Below are 23,396 nucleotides of genomic sequence, written 5' to 3' on the forward strand. Positions count from 1 at the left end.
AGAAGGTGGAAGAGAGAATGTCCGGGGTGCGTAGAGTCCTTAATTATGCTGGCTGCTTTGCTGAGGCAGAGGGAAGTGTAGACAGAGTCAATGGATGGGGGGCTGGTTTGCGTGATGGATTGGACTACATTCATGACTTTTTGTAATTCCTTGCAGTCTTGGGCAGAGCAGGAGCCATACCAAGCTGTGATACAACCAGAAAGAATGCTTTCTATGGTGCATCTGTAAAAGTTGGTGAGAGTCGTAGCTGACATGCCAAATTTCCTTAGTCTTCTGAGAAAGTAAAGGTGTTGGTGGGCTTTCTTAACTATAGTGTCGGCATGGGGGGGGACCAGGACAGGTTGTTGGTGATCTAGACACCTAAAAACCTGAAGCTCTCGACCCTTTCTACTTCGTCCCCATTGATGTAGACAGGGGCATGTTCTCCTTTACGCTTCTTGAAGTTGATGACAATCTCCTTCATTTTGTCGACATTGAGGGAGAAATTATTGTTGCCGCACCAGTTCACCAGATTCTCTATCTCATTCCTGTACTCTGTGTCTCATCATTGTTTGAGATCCGACCCACTACGGTGGTATCGTCAGCAAACTTGAAAATCAAATTGATGGGGAATTTGAACAAAGAACAAAGAACAATACAGCACAGGAACAGGCCCTTCGGCCCTCCAAGCCCGCGCCGCTCCCCGGTCCAGGATTGAATCCTGAATCCAGGATCCCCGCCCAATTTTCCAGCCTATCTACATACCAATATCCTATCCACCGAGCTGTCCCTCACAGCTACGATGCTTTGTTCATTACAACCTATTAACTTACCCCCACCCCCCCATTCCAGACCATGTGATCTCCAGGGAGAGGCGAAAACCCAGAGTGAAAAACCCCAGGGCCAATATGGGGAAAAAAAAATCTGGGAAATTCCTCTCCGACCCCCTGAGGCGATCGAAACGAGTCCAGGAGATCACAATGGCCCCGATCGGAAAATGCTTCCCAACCCTAGTCATTTCCACTTCCACGAACACCATATGAATCCCCTGCCCCCGAGACAGGTTCCCAACTATCCGCAGTCTCACTCTGTACTGGCACCAGCAAGATGATCGTAGAATGAAGCCTTGAAACGAGAAACCAGGAACAATTAGCCCGCGCCGCTCCCTGGTCCAAACTAGATCACTCTTTTGTATCCCTCCATTCCCACTCCGTTCATATAGCTGTCTAGATAAGTCTTAAACGTTCCCAGTGTGTCCGCCTCCACCACCTTGCCCGGCAACACATTCCAGGCCCCCACGACCCTCTGTGTGAAATATGTCCTTCTGATATCTGTGTTAAACCTCCCCCCCTTCACCTTGAACCTATGACCCCTCGTGAACGTCACCACCGACCCGGGGAAAAGCTTCCCACCGTTCACCCTATCTATGCCTTTCATAATTTTATACACCTCTATTAAGTCTCCCCTCATCCTCCGTCTTTCCAAGGAGAACAACCCCAGTTTCCCCATTCTCTCCTCATAACCAAGCCCCTCCATACCAGGCAACATCCTGGTAAACCTCCTCTGTACTCTCTCCAAAGCCTCCACGTCCTTCTGGTAGTGTGGCGACCAGAACTGGACGCAGTATTCCAAATGCGGCCGAACCAACGTTCTATACATCTGCAACATCAGACCCCAACTTTTATACTCTATGCCCCGTCCTATAAAGGCAAGCATGCCATATGCCTTCTTCACCACCTTCTCCACCTGTGACGTCACCTTCAAGGATCTGTGGACTTGCACACCCAGGTCCCTCTGCGTCTCTACACCCTTTATGGTTCTTCCATTTATCGTGTAGCTCCTCCCTACATTATTCCCACCAAAATGCATCACTTCGCATTTATCAGGATTGAACTCCATCTGCCATTTCCTTGCCCAAATTTCCAGCCTATCTATATCCTTCTGTAGCCTCTGACAATGTTCCTCACTATCTGCAAGTCCTGCCAGTTTTGTGTCGTCCGCAAACTTACTGATCACCCCAGTTACTCCTTCTTCCAGATCATTTATATAAATCACAAACAGCAGAGGTCCCAATACAGAGCCCTGCGGTACACCACTAGTCACAGGCCTCCAGCCGGAAAAAGACCCTTCCACTACCACCCTCTGTCTTCTATGACCAAGCCAGTTCTCCACCCATCTAGCCACCTCCCCCTTTATCCCATGGGATCCAACCTTTTTCACTAGCCTACCATGAGGGACTTTGTCAAACGCTTTACTAAAGTCCATATAGACAACATCCACGGCCCTTCCTTCGTCAACCATTTTGGTCACTTCTTCAAAAAACACCACCAGGTTCGTGAGGCATGACCTCCCTCTCACAAAACCATGTTGACTATCGTTAATGAGTTTATTCCTTTCTAAATGCGCATACATCCTATCTTTAAGAATCTTCTCCAACAACTTCCCCACCACGGACGTCAAGCTCACCGGCCTATAATTACCCGGGTTATCCTTCCTACCCTTCTTAAATAACGGGACCACATTGGCTATCCTCCAATCCTCTGGGACCTCACCTGTGTCCAGTGACGAGACAAAGATTTGCGTCAGAGGCCCAACTATTTCACCTCTCGTCTCCCTGAGCAGCCTTGGATAGATTCCATCAGGCCCTGGGGATTTGTCAGTCTTTATATTCTCTAAATTTGGTCAGTCATAGGTATATAAGTATAGTAGGGGGCTGAGAACACAGCCTTGCGGGGCACTGGTGTTGAGGATGATCGTGGAGGAGGTGTTGTTGCCTATCCTTACTGATTGTGGTCTGTGAGTTAGGAAGTTCAGGATCCAGTCGCAGAGGGAGGAGCTGAGGCCCAGGAGTTTAGAGATGAGTTTTGTGGGAATAATGGTGTTGAAGGCTGAGCTGTAGTCAATAAAGAGGAGTCTGACATAGGTGTCCTTGTTATCTAGGTGTTCCAGGGTTGAGTGCAGAGCCGGGAGATGGCATCTGCTGTGGACCTGTTGTAGTGGTACGCAAACTGTAGTGGATCCAGGTAGTCTGGGAGGCTGGAATTGATTCATGCCATGACTAGCCTTTTGAAGCACTTCATAATGATGGATGTCAGAGCCACCGGCCGATAGTCATTAAGGCACGCTGCTTGGTTTTTCTTAGGTACCGGGATGATGGTTGTCTTCTTGAAGCAAATAGGGACCTCAGATTGTTGAAAAGAGAGGTTGAAGATGTCTGAATACCCTCGCTAGCTGATTCGCGCAGAATCTGAGTGCTCGTCTGGGTACCCCATCCAGGCCAGTCACTTTCCGTGGGTTGACCTTCAAGAAAACTGCTCTGACATCTGCAATGGTGACCCCCAGATATAGGTTCATCCAGGGCTTCCAGAGTGGAGGGCATGCTCTCACTGACCTCTTGCTCAAAACAGGCGTAGAGTGCATTGAGCTTATCAGGGAAGGGTGCGTTGGAGCTGGCGATTTTACATGCCTTCGTCTTGTAGCCTGTTATGTCTTGCAGACCTTGTCATAGTTGGCGGGGGTTGGTGTGGCTCGCCTGGGACTCTAACTTGGTCCCGTACTGTCTTTTGGCATCTTTGATGGATCTCCTTAGATCGTATCTGGCTTTCTTGTATAGGTCAGTGTTGCCTGACTTGAACGCCTCAGACCTGGACTTCAGCAAGCAGTGGATATCCCTGTTCATCCATGGTTTCTGGTTGGAGACCAGACGGATTTGCTTCTTTGGCACACAATCTTCTACACACTTACTAATGAAGTCAGTTACCGTTGTGGCGTACTCGTTAGACTGATGGCAGAGTTTTTAAATATTGACCAGTCCACTGACTCCAGGTAGCTCCGCAGATCATCCGATTCCAACATTGCACGACTTTATTTGATGGATTCTCCCGCATCAGTTTTTGCTTGTAAGTCGGGAGCAGGAGCACAGCCTTATGGTCTGATTTGCCAAAGTGTGGGTGGGCGATAGAGTGGTAGGCATGTTTGACATTTGTGTAGCAGTGGTCTAGGATGTTTGGGCCTCTGGTGGAACAGTAGACATGTTGGTGGTAACTTGGTGTACGCTCTTGAGCTTGGCTTTATTTAAGTCCCCGGCCACAATGAACAAGGCCTCGGAATGTTTCGTCGCAAGGCTATTCGTAGTGGTGTATATTTCATCCAGCCTGGGGTGGGATGTAAACTGCCATAAGGATAACGGAGGTGAACTCCCACGTAAGGTTGAAGGGGTGGCATTTTAGTGTCAGATATTCTAGGTCTGGGGAGCAGAAAGTTGCCAGTGTTGCTATGTCTAGGCACCATGAGGTGCTGATTAGGAAGCAGACCCCATCTCCTCTAGCCTTGCCTGAGGCTGCAGTACAGTCCATTTGATGGATTGAGAAGCCCTCTGGTTTTGGGCACTGTCCGGTGAAGCAGGAGTGAGCCATGTCTCCGTGAAACAGAATGTGTGGAATTCACTACCACAGAAAATAGTTGAGACCAAAACGTTGTCTGATTTCAAGAAATTAGATATAGCTCTGGGGGCTAAAGGGATCAAGGGATATGGGAGGAAGGGGGTGATCAGGATATTGAATTCGATGATCAGCTAAGAGCAAAATGAATGGCGGAGCAGGCTCGAAGGGCCGAATGGCCTACTCCTGCTTCTGGTTTCTATGTTTCTAAGTATCAATCAATAGGGTACAAGATCAAAAGCATAAGTAACATCATACTTCAAGAATGTGAGACACACAATTTCTCTACTGCTATAATTCAGGTCAGAAACGCTCAAGTGTTTTATGAAGTCCGTCTGAATCATAAGATTTACAATTTGAATTTGGCTAAAGTAAGCATGTGATGTTTCACTTCAGATATGATTCAAATGACCCACTAGGGAGCTTCTAGCAAACAAAGTTTTATTGAAGAATAGTTAACATGTATAGAAAGAAAATTAGCAATAACATTTATCAATTACAAACAGGGAAAAAAAACAACCATGATATTGTATAACCCTTGACAAATATGAAATGTTCCAATCAAACATACTCCTTAAGCACAACTTGAAGTCAGAACAGCTCACCAAAACAACAGGGAGAGATGAGACTCTAGGTACTAGCTAGCAAACCACCAATAGCAGAATTTTCACTTCAGGAAGGTCGGGATACCTGCTTCCAGCTAGCCAGCAGAATTTAAAACACCAGGGAGAGAGAGAAACACTGTGTTTGTCTGATGTCCGAAACCTTCTAATTAAACCAGAATGTGTCATCATCTACTCCTAGCAATTCAAGGACCGTTCTGTATAACTTTTTGAAAATATATTATTGGTTCAATACTTATCTCTAATCCATTTGACTATAGATGCATGTATTTTACCATTTCTCCTTACCTTTTGGTAATAAATAAACTTGCTCTATCTTAAAAAGCTGGTTAACTTGGCTCCTTTTAAAATATAACTGTTGGGTCTGGAAAAGGTATCCAAGGGAAAGGGAACATTGTTAGATTAAATCTTTGCTACTACCAGAAGATAGTGGGTTGAATAAAGCCAGTCATTGCTCCAAAGCCAGGTTTGTGACACTGAGGGGGCATCCCAACTGGACAGTGACATATCAGCGGATCTCGCCTGGACACTAAGGAGAAATTGAGCATGGCAAATCCACCTAACCTACACATCATTAGACTGTGGGAGGAAGCCAGAGCACCCAGGTAAAACCCACACAGACATGGGGAGAACGTGCAAAGGCCACACAGATAAGTCACCAAAGGCTAGAATCGAACCAGGTCCCTGGTGCTGTGATGACATGATGTAAATCCACAATTTACATTTATACAAAGTGTTTTACCAGTGTTTTGATGATTATCAAACAAACATTTTGACACAGAACCACATAAGGAGATTTATGCCAGATGACCAAATGCTTGATCAAGGAGGTTGGCTTGGAAACAGCATTCTAAAATGCCATCCCCAATGAATAGAGCTGCCTACTCATCCTTTTTCAATCTGGAAAAGGAGCTCTTCGATGAGGTGGTTTTCGTCCAGATTCATTCCAAGCGTCTCTGTGACACAGGACTCTGTGTTATAAGGACTGTTCCCAGGGACGTACACAGTGACAAACATCAGCAGCTGCTGGAGAATCATCAATTCAGTGAAAATGCTTGAATCTATCACCAAGGAAGAAATAGTGAGACATCTGGATATAAATTGTCCCATTGGTAAGACTGCTCCGAAGGGCAGGTCATGTTTGACTAATTTGGTGGAATTCTTTGAGAACATTACATGTGCAGTGGACAATGGGGAACCTGTGGATGTGGTGTATCTGGATTTCCAGAAGGCATTTGACAAAGTGCCGCACCAAAGACTGTTACATAAGATAAAGGTGCACAATGTTACGGGTAATATATTAGCATGGATAGAGGATTGGTTAACTAACTGGTTGGTGATCAGTGACTAGTGGTGCGCCTCAGGGATCAATCAGTGTTGGGACCGCAATTGTTTACAATTTACATAGATGATTTGGAGTTGGGGACCAAGTGTAGTGTGTCAAAATTTGTAGGTGACACTAAGATGTGTGGAAGAGCAAAGTGTGCAGAGGACGCTGAAAGTCTGCAAAGGGATATAGATAATCTAAGTGAGTGGACAAGGGTCTGGCACAATGTTGCTAAATGTGAGGTCATCCATTTTGGTAGGAATAACAGCAAAATGGACTATTATTTAAATGGTAAAAAATTGCAGCATGCTGCTGTGCAGAGGGACCTGGGTGTCCTTGTGCAGGAATCTCAAGGAATTGGTTTGCAGGTGCAGCAGGTAATTAAGAAGGCACATGGAATTTTGTCCTTCATTGCTAGAGGGATGGAGTTGAAAAACAGCGAGATTATGTTGCATAAGGTGCTGGTGAGGCCACACCTGGAGTACTGTGTACAGTTTTGGTCTCCTTATTTGAGAAAAGATATACTGGCACTGGAGGGGGTGCAGAGGAGATTCACTAGGTTGATTCCGGAGTTGTGAGGGTTGGCTTATGAGGAGAGACTGAGTAGACTGGGGCTATACGAATTGGAATTCAGAAGAATGAGGGGAGATCTTATAGAAACATATAAGATTATGAAGGGAATAGGTAAGATGGAATAGGCAAGGAAGTTGTTTCCACTGGCGGGTGAAACTAGAACTAGGGGACATAGCCTCAAAATAAGGGGAAGCAGATTTAGGACTGAGTTGAGGAGTAACTTCTTCACACAAAGAGTTGTGAATCTGTGGAATTCCCTGCCCAGTGAAGCAGTTGAGGCTAACTGATTGAATGCTTTTAAGGCAAGGATAGATACATTTTTGAACAGTAAAGGAATTAAGGGTTATGGTGAGAGGGTGGGTAAGTGGAGCTGAGTCCACAAAAAAATCAGCCATGATCTTATTGAATGGCGGAGCAGGCTTGAGGGGCAAGATGGCCTACTCCTGCTCCTAGTTCTTACGTTCTTATGAAAGATGCTCTTTGGTCTGCCCGAAACTTGTTGGTCTTCAACTGCATAGTTGTCCCCGACTGAGTGTTGCAGACTGGCACATTCCAAAGCCCAGCGACTACGTGCTGAGGGATGCACTGCAGAGGTGCAATGGGTAAAGGTCACTGTCAAAGAGCTTTCAGCCATTGTGCACCAAAGGGCTGGGAATTGTGCAGGTCTCTTTAACAAAAGGGTATGACTCACACTGAATGTATACAGTAAATATCACAAATATCACCATTGCATTGAAGGACCAAAGTGTGCAACGTGGTCTATGTAAAAACCTGAATATGAAGACCATTTTGAAACATTTGTAATGTGCTTTCAGATATTTTAGAAATAAAGTATGTTTTTGCAAAAAAAAGTTTACAATCAGGATGAATGCAAAACATCCAATTTCCCATTAATTCATGCAGACAAGGTTTTGTTTAAGATGTCTTCACAAAACAGCATACAGAGGAATTGTTTGGTATGGGAGCACATGACACAATGAGGTGAAGTTGACGATAGCACTCAGTAATTAGAATCTTAGAATCCCTACAGTGCAGAAAGAAGCCATTCTGCCCATCGAGCCTGCACCAAACCCACCCAGGCCCTATCCCCACACTCCCATGTATTTACCCTCCTCGTCCCATTGACACTAAGGGGCAATTTAGCATGACTAATCAACCTAACTCGCACATCTTTTGACTCTAAGGCCAAATTTTACTGGCACGCCCACCCCAATTCCGGGGGCAGGTGAGGCTCGGAGAACGGCATTCTCCGTTGGGCTCGGGTGGAATCGTACGAACCTCAGACGGACATGCTGATAAAATTCCGCCGTAAGGGATAATCAACCTAGCCCACACATCTTTGGACGCTAAGGGGCAATTTATCATGGCAGATCCACCTAACGTGCACATCTTTGGAGTGTGGGAGGAAAGCGGAGCACCCGGAGGAAACCCCACGCAGACACGGGGAGAATGTGCAGACTCTGCACAGCTAGTCATCCGAGGTTAGAATCGCAGCCGGGTCCCTGGCGCTGTAAGGCGGCAGTGCTAACCAGTGTGCCACCCACCAAATTATTTGACATTGGCCTCCCCTCCTGCCTTGTTCCTCCTTGTCCAAACCCTGAAGGGTTTGTGGGGGAGGCGACTTCCCCCTCCTGAAGAGTCAACCCAGGAACAGAGCTCACTCACCACTGGTAACACCCTTCGTCCGCCTCCATGGTGAAATTCGCCTTCACGTTTGGGGAGTAAGGCAGCAGCACTTTGGGGACGTTCAGCTTGGCCCCGGCGGAGCAACGGCAAAGGAGAGCAACACACAGGAGCCAAGGTCGGAGGGGGGTCGCCATGGCAACCCGGAGATAAAGAACCGAATCGGACAATAAAAGCAGGATTTAAAAGGCTCTGAGGGCTCGCGATGGGGGAAGGGGGGGAGCACGGCGGGTAGACAGCCGTCTCAGCCCAGCCTCTGTCTGAGGCGGTTTGTGCGGAGATTGCTGAGCTAAGGCCGCTCTCGAGCGAGAAGGTCGTCGAATCAGCCGCACGCGGGAAAGGGGTCACGTGCCCCCGCCTGTCTGCCCGCACGCAGCGCCCCCGCTGGCTGGGAGGTGGAAAGTGCCGCCTCGCCCGAGCGTCAGAGTGGCGGTTGGCTTAGGTTACCATGGCGCCCGTGTTTTCTATGGGTTAGCATTTGATGTTCCAGAGACTTAATGAGTACCATCTATTCAATCATTGGACCAAAGAGCCTGATGGGACAATAAAATTATAAATAGTGAGTCTCTGCACTTTAGTTACTAATGAAGGATGTCTAAAGAACAGTCTAATTAAAGTTGGGATCGCTCCTGATGACATTATGCTATACCACAGAAACAAGAATTTATATTGAACCCCTGTAATGATACTGTACATATAAAAGTAATGTAGGGCAGCACGGTGGCGCAATGGTTAGCACTGCTGCCTCACAGCGCCAGAGACCCGGGTTCAATTCCCCCAGCTTGGGTCACTGTCTGTGCAGAGTCTGTACATTCTCCCCGTGTCTGCGTGGGTTTCCTCCCACAGCCCGAAAGACATGTTGGTTAGGTGCATTGGCCGTGCTGAATTCTCCCTCGGGTGTACTCGAACAGGTGCTGGGATTTTCACAGTAAATTCATTGCAGTGTTAATGTAAGCCTACTTGTGACACTAATAAAGGAACTTTTTTTTTAAAAAACCACAACGGAGAAGTAATTTTTTTGTGTGCATCTTCCAACGCGATCAAACTGTTCGGATTGCACCAACTGTCCCAGCTTGGAATTCTGATTCATTTAAACTTTAATCTGGATGGTATATGAGGGAGAAAGGAAGGCTTGATAGAGTGAGATGGAATGGGAGGATGCAGTTGGGCTGGATGGTCTGTCAATATACTGTAAATTATCTCTAAAAAGGATTGTGAGAGATTCTGGGGCATAGCTTGCTCCCTAACCTACAAGTTGTGTGTTGTCACAGACCCTTCATTAATTATTTTACACTTGTATGGAAAGGCAAATAATACAAACATGAGGGGTTATCTCTCATTTATTCACAGAAATTGCAGGCTATTGTGAATGTGTGTGATAGAGAGCTGTCAAATTTGATGGTTGAATGGACCTAAAATAATGCGTAGAATTGTTTAAAAGTTTATATATTAGTGTCACAAGTGGGCTTACATTAATGCTGCAATGAAGTTACTGTGAAAATCCCCTAGTCGCCACTCCAGTGACTGTTCAGGTACACTGAGGGAGAATTTAGCATGGCCAATGCACCTAAGTAGCAGGTCTTTCGGACTGTGGGAGGAAACCGGAGCACCCAGAGGAAACCCATGCAGCCACGGGGAGAACGTTCACACTCTGCACAGACAGTGACCCAAGCCGGGAATCGAACGCTGGTCCCTGGTGCTGTGAGGCAGCAACACCGTGAATTTATTCTTGCCCTCTACTTCAAATTAATGACAGGCATTTTTCTTTGCTGCAGCCAGTTATGCAGGTGTTGCCATCTCCACCCTGTTCGTGCCTTTGCTCTTCACCTCATTACCCAAGCTCACAGATTCACTCTTCCCCATGAATCCATGATGAGAATCTGTTCCCCCTCCCCTTTTAAGTTCACACAGATGTATGGTTCTTCAACCTCATCTCCACCTTCTGGCCTACACTGGCACTGTTCTCCCTGCTTCCTCTAGATCAATGAAGAATCCATTTAAATTCTTTGCCAATCACACCAGCTAGTCCCTTCCACCTTGGTGGAGTAGAGCTCTGCCCCATGCTCATTCATACTGGTATCCATGTGCTTTCCCAATTCACAACATTCACCCAGTTTAAAGAGATACTTTTTACCCATACTCTTCAACCCAATTACACTGTTCTCTGATTCTATCCTTACCCTGACTTGAGGCTGCTGCTCTGGTGGTTGGAAATTTGTAACGACGACAATTGAGGTCTTTAGAAATGTTGGCATTTTTAACTTCCATTTTTGCAAATGTAGTAAATGAATTTATTCAACTTTGGGAAAGACAATACATGGAATTTATATCAAAAATTGATATGCAAGTGATTCCACTCCATTCATTTATAAGGTCAGTGTGCATTTTTGTTATCCTGATAAAAAGACTGAAATATAGACAGCACAATGTATTTATGTCATTCTGAATAATTGCACGAGTTGGGGCATGTATTGTAGTAAGTTCCGATATAATAGGTTTGGGGGTTTTAAAAAATGTCCTTTATCATGGTTTTTAATCACATTAAATTGAGTTTTTATACATGTGGCTCATTTTAAAATCAGATGCAGAGTAAATTGGTACCAAGAGCAGTGTTTCATCTGTAGCCAGGGATCAGTTCGTCCAGAATAGGTGTGCAGCCCTACAGAAACACACACAGTCCTCCTCAGTTGGGAGCCCCTGCAGAAACCTTTGTACATAGACTGAATATCGCCCCTTGTTTCATGAACTAGAAAATGTGGAAACAGACTCACCTATCATTGGTCGCTATAATTAAGCTGAACTGGCAAAAACCTCGCTGTCCCAGAGTAAGCCGAAATAATGTGATAGGACACCGTTAAACCATATTTATCTCAGAAATTCTGTAGTAAAATGTAAAAAACATTGGACTAGTATTCTGAAACACTGAATGAGAGCAATGAGGACTGCAACAAGTGAAATTTTGCAGTGCACTTATTTATGTTCCTATTTGAGAATGGAAAGCTTATTGATGAAACTTGGATTTTGCACAGATTTTATAAATTGGGAGCTCCTATTACAAAAGCAGGGAAGATCTGTTGGAGTTGTATAGAACTTTGGTGAGGCCACAGCTAGAGTACTGTGTGCAGTTCTGGCCGCCACATTATAGGAAGGATATGATTGCACTGAAAGGGGTGTAGAGGAGATTCACCAGGATGCTGCCTAGGATGGAACATTTAAGTTATGAAGATAGGTTAGGTGTGGGTTGTTTTCATTGGAGCAGAGAAGACTGAGGGGCAACCTGATTGAGGTATACAAGATTACGAAGGACATGAGTGGATGAGGAGCAACTGTTCACCTTATTTGAAGGGTCAGTCACAAGGGGACATAGGTTCAAAGTGTGGGGTGGGAGGTTTATGGGAGGAATGTGAGGAAAATATTTTTTATCCAGAGGGTGGTGATGGTCTGGAATGCGCTGCCTGGGAGGGTGGTAGAGGGGGATTGCCTCACATCCTTTAAAAAGTATCTGGATGAGCACTTGGCACATCATAACATTCAGGGCTATGGGTCAAGTGCTGGCAGCTGGGATTAGATGGGAGTTCAGGTGTTTCTAATGTGTCGGTGCAGACTCGATGGGCCAAAGGGCCTCTTCTGTGCTGAATGATTCTATGATATTCTTCACACCTACAGCAATAACAGGTGCTAATTCATACCGATTATTACTATACTTAAAATATTCACAGTTCCAGCAGACAATAGACATCGGTCATTTTTAAGTTGGTGTCTTGTGAAAACATAACACATTGAAGTTCACAGAATGTAATTTTATTTGTCAAAGATTCTGAAAAACATAGAAAACTCTACATTTTGTTTCTTTTTTTATACAAGGCAACAAACGCTATTAGCAGCACCAACAACTTTAATGAAAAGAACATACATTCCACCAGTTCAGGCAGATCCTCAATATCTGCCCATCATTCCAGTTGGGTTTAAAAGGGATATACAGTTACATTTACCCCTCCCCAGCAAACTAAACATAATGGCAACACAGCAGATTCTCCTTAGATGTTCAATATTTTGTTAAGGACTGTAAGCGTCACTCATAGAGTAACTCATCTCATTCATACTTGGTTTTATAATATTCTGGGCCAGCTCTTTTTTTAGGGACAAGAATAAGCTTAGTATAGCGAATGCTATGTTATCAACAGGTGTTGCAAGAGTCGCCTGTTAATGAAGAAATCAGAAGCCACAAAGCACACTTTTATAATAACTAGGTTGCTCTCAAATGTTGTACATATTGATCATTAACCTTGTCAAATCGAACCTTTAACGGCTGCAGTGAGTTACATCAGTCCTTCACAACAAGTGTCAGTACGGTATACCACTAAAAACGGGAACTGAATTTGTTTATTAATAACCATGGGTTATTGCTGCCGATTGGCAAAACTGTAGGAAACATGTTTCATTCCTCAGCTAGGGAGGAGCACAGTGCTGCAGCTGGACATTTCTAGAAATCATTATTAGTAAAATAACATTAAAGAGTGATCTGCAATGCTTCATTTAATTCTATAAAATTAGAGAGGATATGACATCTAAAATTAGTGATGTGGTTCCCATAATTACACAGGGTTTCAAACTTCAACTTTAGGGGGTGCTACAGGGACAGATGCTAGGAAGACTTTAACTTGTAATATCAAATGTAAGAATTGGGACTGGGAGCAATCCCCAAAGCTCTGAAATGCATAAAACAAACTGCCAGAGCTGTTCAAAACAGACAAATCTCCAAAGTTACCACTTTTCTGGGTTTGTCCAATAATGCTACAAATCGCAGAAGAGAGAGTTAATGCCAATTCATTTCCTTATTTTTTGCTTTGGCCATCTGACATTCATTTGTGACCACATGTTTTTAGGAATGTTTGGCTTGCAAAATAGAATTTCCTGTTTAGCAAGTTTTGGAGCTGCAAAAGGCGGCAGGTGAAATGCAGTCCCTCTAAAACTTAGAATAAGTGTACTTGAACAATTTGAAAAATCCAAAATATAAATTATTTCCACATGTTTTACTTCTTCCAATTATGGATATAATCGAAACAGTTCAGTAGAATTTTATTTCTGCTATGATATTGCACTTAATCAGTGACGCTGGTAATGCTAACATCTTAGAAGTACTACCTCCTCAATCTCCTTACAAAACAATGGAAACTACCTTTGAAGACATCAGAGGGAGTTACTGGATTGTAACCTTTTGACATACGAGTTGTGCTGTGCCATTACTATACACATGGGTATCCTACTGTTCTCCACTGTAATTACTGTTTATACTTCAAATAAAATGCAGATAGATAAACTAGTTTTGTATCATTTGTAAAGGTAAGTTTTAATTCGACAAATGCAGTTAAACGCAAAGTGCTTAATGCAAACATAACACAATGCAGTCATCTGCACAAAGATAGTAACTATTGTAGCATAATTAAAGATGATTTATTTTGGCATTATATAATGTGAACATGTTCTAGGTACCTTGCCCAAATAGTCAGGAATTATAGAAAGAGAGATTTTCTGCAATAATCATGTTAGGAATATTACTTAACAGCAGTAGACTGAGGCAAAAAATCTCTTAAGGGACTTCTCTATCAACTCATCCCTACCATTTTGATATTTTCTGTCAGAGGAACCTTAAACCTATAAAATGGACAATGGAAATTATTATTACCCTAAAATGGATACAATTACATCATATGATGGATTTTCCAGTATTTGCAACATTGGCATACCCAGGATAAAGGGCCCGTTTATTCCTGTGTCTGATATTGCTTTGGCTGGCAGGCGCACTGTTTCATTGTTAAGGGACTGGAAGGCCCTGTGCAATCAATGGCAGCTCATTCGGTTGCACAGGCAAAAGTGCTTTCGAAAAACAAAATTTACAGATTTCTAAATATTTCTTAAGCACGCACAGAGAAGGCTGACGGCACTACACTGTGACTGGGCCTCCATGGCCACTGGCATCTGTCTCCCACATCTGCTCCAGGCAGACTCCTTGACTGCGGCCTAACAAAGTTGCGCAGAGTAGCCAGACTCTGGAAAAAAAACCGGTGGAGTATCAGAAGTATGTCTTCATGGCAACTCCTACCTCAACAAATGCATGCATGCCAGGACTCCACAGTTGCAGACTCCACAGCGTTGGCAGATTATTTACCACAGGTGAGCCTGATGTTGCTGTACCTGGACACCCCACACAACTGAACTTTCATCAGGTATTATTGGATAGTGTATATAAGGAAGGACCCTCAGTTCTTTATCAGATCCCTAACCCAGGAGCACTGAAAATAACTCTAGATCCCCAACGCTATAACAGCAGTGTTTAGCTAACTCAACATGGACCAGGTATGAAACTTCCTTATTTAAATTGCTCATCCAATCACTGGATAATTTTGCTTAGCTCTTGGGGAGCTCAGCAGACTTCCTTAACTGTATTATTACACTTGTATCTTTTATTTCGTGTGTTACTATAAATTACAAGAAAAATGTACACTGTTTTTATCCCTACAATTACAACACATTGTTTACAATTCTTGTCTTAGCCAATCTAGCCATTTTGGCTGATAAAAGAATAATACATATTGTACCGGCTGTGTTATTGTCTTTCTGAAGCAGCCATAAGACTCATCCCATTATATATATATATTACATTAGAAATGCAATCTTGGACAGACAACGGTGTTAAAAATGTAATGTATTCTGTTCCAAGTATTTAGTCCAGCCTTAAATTAATTCAGTGAATCTGTTTCCGTTTCAAACCATTGTTTTCAAAAATGCATGAATCTTTTAGTCATCCACAAACTTTGTGTTATTGTTCCCATTCTGTAAGTAATGTTTCGGCTTCCTGAGGAAATCGGTACGGATCAGACGGTAGAAGTAAACCAAGATCATGACATTCATTGAATTCAAGGACAGACTGATGTAGCCTGCATTTGGGAGGACGTTTAAATTCTTCATCATGTACCAAGTGAGATAAAACTGAGAAGACAGCCGGAAAACAACATAGGTGAAGACATTGATGTACTTGTTGTAGTGGTACAGCTGAGAGGTCTGTGCATTCGCCAGTTTTAGAAGAAGTCGGGTATGGAGGAAAATGCTGTTTATCTCAACAAACAATGCGACGACAGCACCAGCGACATAGTGATGGGTCAGCACAATATACATAAATGTGGAAATTACCTGAGGAAAAAATACATCCTGTTAGATTACAACAGTTGGCTTCTCATTGCAAGCTGATTTACTCCCATATATTCATGTCATTTCTGGCTAGGTTTATCATCATTCTTGTACAGTCTTGAAATATTATGTCACCACAGTTGTAAACTCATAATAACATCACAAGTTGTCAGTTTTTTTTCACATACTGGAAACCATTTCACCTTGGCTTACAAGCCTGAAATCCAGATGTACAATGGAGGAAAATATGCACTTCACTGATGTTTCTATCAAATTTGTTTCATATTTTGATAGTTAGACAAACAGGGTGGGATTTTACGCCTCGCTCGTCCTGAAACAATAAAATCCCACCCGAGGTCAGCGGACTTTTCCATCTCCGCCCCTCGCCCGCTCCGATTCCCGTGGTGGGTGGGATGGTAAAATTCCGGCCATAATGTTTTTGAAATATTTCTTCCAAAATTTCAAATTACGTCCATCATTACCACCTTACCCCCATTATTACCCCCGTAGGAGCAAGATTTTCAGGGGTGGGAAGGGAGGCAGAGAGAGCCTGAAAACACTAGTGTGGCCAGCATGTTCATTTCCCAGTGCCAGCCATTTTAGTGGAGGTGGGATTGGGGCTGGCACGACTACCTGCCCCCATGCAGCAGGCAGCCAATGCAGCTCCTTCAGAACCTTGTTAACTGCAATTAAAGGGACGCCAACAGGAATTTTTCAGTCATCCTCCAGTTTCGCACACCTATGGCGGCCAGTTTAGCTGCTTGGAGGCTGGCACTGGGCAACAGGCTAAAGAGGAAAGGGTGAGGGGGGCAGCGGGAGAGGGAGTAGGTGCAGTGCTCTAGGGAGGCCTAAAGTCTCTCAAAGTCTGTCTGGGTTCAAGAGCAGTCACATGATGCTTGGCTGAACAAATTATTTTATAATTAAAGTTTTCAAAAAGTTGGCCAAAGAACACCTTCATCTTGAAGCACCCTGTTACTCACCACAGAAATATAGGAGTAGGCCATTCATCTCACTGACCCTGCTCCGTTATGTGATAATGGCTAATCCTCTATCTCAAAGCCATACTCCTCCTCTCTCCCCATAGCCCTTATCACCTTCAGTGGCTAGAAATCTATTTTTTTCTTTTCAATACATTCAGTGACTTGGCCTCCAGAGCCTTATGTGGTAGAGAATCCATTACAAACTGGCGCACTTATCAAGATAAAAGGCCTCTGATTGGCCCTTTAGCTTCAAGAGTATCTTCACCATCCTTAATTGGATAGGGAACCTGTCTCCCTGCCAACTAAGCAGGTGCCTCCATAAAAACCCCAATGAGTGACTGTTTTCCCACCCTGAGAGGTGGGTTCAGGACCCAGAAACAGACCCGAGACCCATTTCCTGTCCCCTTGGGAAAAATCCAGCTTTAGGGGTTTATTCTGGTGTTGTATAACTCAGAGTAGTTTCTACTCTTCTTACTTCAAAAATTACTTAAGCCAAATAATCTGATTAATTAATTCTTTAGCACTAAATTGCCATTCTGCTGTGTTATTTTCATTAGTAAATGTATAATTTATAAATATTAGGCACCAAAAATGAGTCAACAGGAGAGGACCGTCTCTGGAAGCAACCCAAATATGAAAAACCACTACACATAATGTTAAATGCACTTAAGTTCTTTTTACAGTTGAAGTGGACACAATGAACATTTCGCACACCCACCATAATGCTTTACTGAAATATAATTTGCAGTAATTAAGTGCATGCGAAAATAATTCACTGGACTGAAAATCAAAGTAATTTTCGCAGATAAGGATAAATCGCACAATTGTCTACTCCTAGAATAAAAAACACGAAGTCTTTAGGGGGGGTTGTGCAATTTCCAGTATCCGTTCATACTGGGTGAGTTCTACACAGAGTATAAAGAACAATACAGCACAGGAACAGGCCCTTCGGCCCTCCAAGCCTGCGCCGCTCATGTGCCCAACTAGACCATTCGTTTGTATCCCTCTATTTCCAGTCTGTTCATGTGGCTATCTAGATAAGTCTTAAACGATGCCAGCGTGTCCGCCTCAATCACCTTGCTAGGCAGTGCATTCCAGGCCCCCACCACCCTCTGTGTAAAATACGTCCCCCTGACAACTGTGTTGAACCTTGCCCCCCTCACCTTGAACCTGTGACCCCTTGTGTTCGTCACCTCCGACCTGGGAAAAAGCTTCCTACTGTTCACCCTATGTCCTTCATAATTTTAGACACCTCTATTAGGTCGCCCCTCATCCTCCGTCTTTCCAGGGAGAACATCCCCAGTTTACCCAATCTCTCCTCATAGCTGAGACCCTCCATACCAGGCAACATCCTGGTAAACCTTCTCTGTACTCTCTCCAAAGCCTCCACGTCCTTCTGGTAGTGTGGCGACCAGAACTGGACGCAGTATTCCAAATGTGGCCTAACCAACGTTCCATACAGCCGCAACATCATATGCCAACTTTTATATTCTATGCCCCGTCCAATAAAGGCAAGCATGCCATATGCCTTCTTCACCACCCTCTCCACCTGTGCTGCCACCTTTAAGGATCTGTGGACTTGTACACCCAGGTCCCTCTGTGTGTTTATACTCCTGATGGTTCTGTCATTTATTGTATAGCTCCCCCTTATATTAGATCTACCAAAATGCATGACTTCGCATTTATCTGGATTAAATTCCATCTGCCATTTCTCTGCCCAATGTTCCAGCCTATCTATATCCTGCTGTATTCTCTGACAATGTTCATCACTATCCGCAACTCCAGCAATCTTTGTGTCGTCCGCAAACTTCCTGATCACACCAGCTACATCTTCCTCCAAATCATTTATATATATCACAAACAGCAGAGGCCCCAGTACAGAGCCCTGCAGAACACCACTAGTCACAGACCTCCAACCGGAAAAAGACCCCTCCACTGCTACCCTCTGTCTTCTATGGCTAACATGATGTGGAGATGCCGGCGTTGGACTGGGGTAAGCACTTTCTATGGCTAAGCCAGTTCTCCACCCATCTAGCTAGCTCACCTTTTATCCCGTGAGATTTAACCTTTTGCACCTGCCTGTCATGAGGGACCTTGTCAAACGCTTTACTAAATTCATCTAATTTATCATTTCTGTGTTGGAAATTGATCTGAAATGTCAGGCATGTTTTGTATGTAGCAACATGTGAAAACATTCAAACCCTTCCTTTTTTATGAGCATAATAGTCTTCAGAAGGTCTTGCAAGACTCTTTACCTCGTTTATTTAAGACGGATCGAATGGCACGATGTCATTGTGTAATCACTTTGTGGATTATGTCTAGTGCTATTTCCAATTTTATTTTTTTACCATTGTTTGGATCAAATTAAGTTAGCTCTGGCATATAGTTTCCAAGTTTGACCTCAGATCGGCGATGAATTTGCTAATCTCGGACAGAACAGCAGGGACGCTACAATTGCAGATGAACAGCGATTATGGCAGTGATCAAAAACATTCAGCGTTCAGCCAGTACTTAGGTGCAGGAAACTTTGACTCATTCACAATTTGCTGTCAGGTCGGAACAAGACGATTTGTCTGTGACATCCTTCAATTGAACCACCGGCCAACTGGCCCCACAATTGCAAAGGGGCAAATAACTGGTGCAGAACCCCAACGAAAGCCAATACCTTCAGGAGAAAATGTGAAAAACATTGATTCTTTAAAACAAAATCTGAAGGCAACACAGGTGTAGGCACACTCTACACAAATATATACAGTTTTCTTTTCCCCTTGGGGTGTACCAAATTAGCCTGTGCTACAGTAAACGTTTTGCCTCCTCTAGGGGATCTTGATATCAGCAGAGTGGGGAGGGAAGAAATTTGCTTTTCCTCTGCAGTGCTGCAGAGAGTGGGAATCTGGCTTTTTGTGTTGGGTTACCATTCCCAATTCTTCACTGGATACTCGACACTCCTTGCTCTCCTGTGGTCGTTTATTGCTCTCGAATAACTTCTCAATGCGTTGCCGACAATGCTACAAAGTCTGGCTGCACTTGCCTCACTTCTGGATGCTCTTCCTGTACTACTCTCGATTTTCCCTACTGTGTCTGCCTACACATTGTTCTGGTCCCTGCGGGGAGGGTGGGGGAGCTTCTAAGTATGGTAATAGATCACAAAAAAACATGCTGAATTATTTTAATGTTACAGTTTGATGGTTGTCAATTCCCTAATAATATAGGGTTCTGATGCCTCTTTTCCACATCGGGCATTTTGGAAAACTTATGATTTTAAAAGCATCTAAGATATTGGATTAGTTGTTTCCACTTTAGTACTTGGACATGAAGTATTGCATGGATGGAGCACAAATGAAATATCACTGTAATACATGAAACTAATGCAGTTCACCCAACATCGTGGCTATTAATTTAAATGGACAGACAGTCTGGTGGACTTGTTAAAGATTTGTTTTCTTCCTGATAGATCCCCACATGTTAGAGGCAGTTGAACCCAGTCTGTAATTAGGGGACTTAAAATATCTAGCCTAAAATGATTCTGTGTTTGCTTTTATTAGATTTTGGGATGTGGGCAACACTGCCGAGGCAGCATTTATTGTCCTGAAGGCATTAGGAGTCAATCATATATTATGGGATTGGAGTCATATGCAGGTCTGATGGATGGATGGCTGGTTATTTTCCCCTGAAGGACACCAACGAATCAGTTGAGTTATTATGACAATCTGCAGTTTTCATGGTCATTACAAGGTTACTTGTTTCAATTTTACAATGATACACCTTTTGAGTTGCTAGTCCAATAACCTACAAAGATGGCCCAATTTATTGTTGACGATTATTTGAATAACATTTATCAAGGATGTCTTTGCTATTTTTTCAGCTTGAAATAGCAATTTAAGATAATTGGCGTGCAGTAGAAACATTTTTAAAAAATACTTCCTTAAGTTTTCAGCATTTTAAACTTTACTGAGATCCAATATTGGTATGGTTTGACCTCCCCCTCATGCACCATCCTCCTCATTATTCCTCTTGCTGTCTGGGCATTTTTCTTTTCCTCTCAAAGATGGAGGAAATGCGTTACCAATTGTTCAGCATCTAAACGTTTGGGTGCAGTCCTTCATTAGAAAACTACGTTCTGATGCACAGCCCACCAAAGACTTAAATCGTGCTTCTTTTTGTGATACTGACCTACAGTGCATTTTCAGTTTTATTGCACATTTTAGCATCTTTGTTTTATTTACCACCCTCATTTTTATCCTCATTGTCAATACATTATGAATCAAATTGTAGCCTCACTGAAGATGGATAGTGTGCAAGCTGACAAAGGCAGATTATATTTGCAGAGTACATTCAAAAAAGAAAATCTGAACTAAACTTTTGCCTTTTAAATGAATTTGCCAATTAAAACACTGTTGAGTAGTAGGGGTCTGCTGCAGTGAGGTGGTCTGACAATGGAGTGACTTGGGTTCATTAGAGACTGAACAATGGAGACAGTGTGACACTACCAGCAACAATTTAAAGCTATAGTACCACAGACAGTACAGTTCTGTACCACTATCCTATTCATCTATGCAGCTTTAGACATGACATGCAGCTGGACTCCACAGGAACACAATTCACTTTATTTAAACACTGCAGGCTGTGTAGCATTTGAAGTGCACTGTTATTTATTTTCTCCATTTTTACTCGCCCTCCTTCAATGCACCCTCATTAGCAAAACTGTCAGCTAGTTAGATTTGCATTGTGTGTGTTTAGGACCAGTCTTGGTTAACATATATAATTATAGCTCGAACTGTGGATTGATCCAAATGATTCAAAGTTTCACAAAGAAATATGTATTAGCATCATTAATGGTTTGCAGTCTGTAATTGTGTTTTAGATACCTTTTTGACAAATATATTTTTGTTTTTAACAGTGTCTTGTCATGCATATATCAATTAAAGGAAACACCAACTCGTAATGATTAAGTACCATGAAGTACCCAAAAGGTAAAAAATAAGTTTTTTTAAAAACTCATTAACATTTGTCTTTAAATGCACACATTTGGGGTCCAATCATGGAAAACTATTATTCGTCATTGTTCTGTGAAGATGCACATCTTTTGTGGAACTGAATATACCCTACATTTTATCTGGAACCAGTATGTTATTGTTGGAATCCCACATGTTGTACAGTTGCTCTCTGGAACCTATACATTCTCTATTTGCACAGTGGACTGTGTACAAACTTCTTGAACCCTATATACTTCACATTTACTCTCAGGAGCCTATATATTCTTGGAGGAACTTGACGTATCTTCCATGTTACATCTTTATAGATACTCTTAGCTTACGTGAACTAAAATGACCCCTTTCACAGTGTTTTGTTTCCCATTGAGGTGCCTGTGTAATCTATTTTTCTAATCCACTTTAACTTTAATGGAAAGAAAAATTAGGTGGCACATAATGGGTGCCAGATTCACTATTGCCCAATTTATGCTATTGCCATAGAACAATTTCACCCCCATGAACCTGTTCAAATAATACAGAATCATGGATACTCTTAAAAATGCTCCTATTTTTTTAAGTATACAATGGCTTTAGAAGTGTTTTTTTGTTTATACACTTCTGAAAAATATACCCCAAGGTTTTATCTAAATCGGTAACTTAGAGATGCTTCATTAACAACCAGCTTCTAACACTTGCAATTAAGCAACTAGTTAGACAAAGACTACAACAAACCAATTTTCGTTTATATAATAACTTTAATATATTCTCAAATAGAAATTGCTGACTGGCCACAGTTGTGGTTATGGCAACACTATTTTGCCCCTGTGCACTAATTTTAATAGAAACCACTTTTTGTACACAGGACAGGTAAATGGACTTCATTTGTAACATGTCACAAACATCATCCACCGTTTTGTAACCAAGGAAGTAAAACATTCAATTGCCAAAATACCCACAGAAGCCAATTTCCATTTTGACAATTTACCAACAAACACACATGTAAAAGTTACAGAAACACATGCACACGCAGTGGGAATGAATATTGGAATTACATGCCCATCGAGAGTGACAATTATTTTCTAATTCTTAATGCGAGTTGCAATGTTTTTTTTAATTAGCCACATGTGACTGTTGTCTAATGTAACAAGCAACACTGCTTTAACATAGACATGTGTCTCGAGGCCCTTTGCAACGATGTAATATATAAAACAGACACTGAGCCAAAGGGGAAATAATAGGAAGGATGAACTTTCAAAGAAATGGTTTGAAGGATGGTTTTAAAAACAGAGGGAGATGGAAAAGCAGTGTGGCTTAAGGGGAAAAAAAGTGCAGAACAAGGGGCTAAGATGTCGTAAGCCATCACTATTAATTATGCTGCAATGCATAGTGCTACAGTGGAGACCAGCAAAAAAACTAGAATGGGATTTTCCGCACCCCCGCATTATGTTTCACGGTGGTGGAGGTGGCCCGCCACTGGCCGGAGGTGGGATCTTCTGATGCACCCCCTGCCACCGGGAAATCTGTGGCAGGGCTTCACCACTGGTGGGACCGGCCAGAAAATTCCAGTCCTAGTGTTTGGGAGAACACCCACCCACCACACGCCTACCCACCCCATGAAAGGGAGGAATGGC

General features: G+C 43.1%; 2 protein-coding genes across 2 annotated transcripts in view; both read right to left on the reverse strand.

Moving 5' to 3' along the window:
- The window catches only part of LOC144501872 (nuclear pore membrane glycoprotein 210-like), a 154,846-nt gene extending 145,848 nt beyond the window's left edge, over nucleotides 1-8,998 (reverse strand). The window contains exon 1 of the mRNA XM_078225916.1: nucleotides 8,607-8,998. Within this exon, the coding sequence (XP_078082042.1) occupies nucleotides 8,607-8,761 (155 nt within the window). The 5' untranslated portion in view covers nucleotides 8,762-8,998. The remainder of the gene's footprint in view (nucleotides 1-8,606) is intronic.
- A 3,413-nt stretch (nucleotides 8,999-12,411) lies between these two features.
- tlcd1 (TLC domain containing 1) overlaps nucleotides 12,412-23,396 on the reverse strand; it is a 58,387-nt gene continuing 47,402 nt past the window's right edge. Inside the window, exon 4 of the mRNA XM_078224835.1 lies at nucleotides 12,412-15,815. Coding sequence (XP_078080961.1) covers nucleotides 15,423-15,815 — 393 coding nt within the window. The 3' untranslated portion in view covers nucleotides 12,412-15,422. The remainder of the gene's footprint in view (nucleotides 15,816-23,396) is intronic.

The sequence above is a fragment of the Mustelus asterias genome, chromosome 12 (assembly GCF_964213995.1).
Source record: "Mustelus asterias chromosome 12, sMusAst1.hap1.1, whole genome shotgun sequence".
Taxonomy (NCBI): domain Eukaryota; kingdom Metazoa; phylum Chordata; class Chondrichthyes; order Carcharhiniformes; family Triakidae; genus Mustelus; species Mustelus asterias.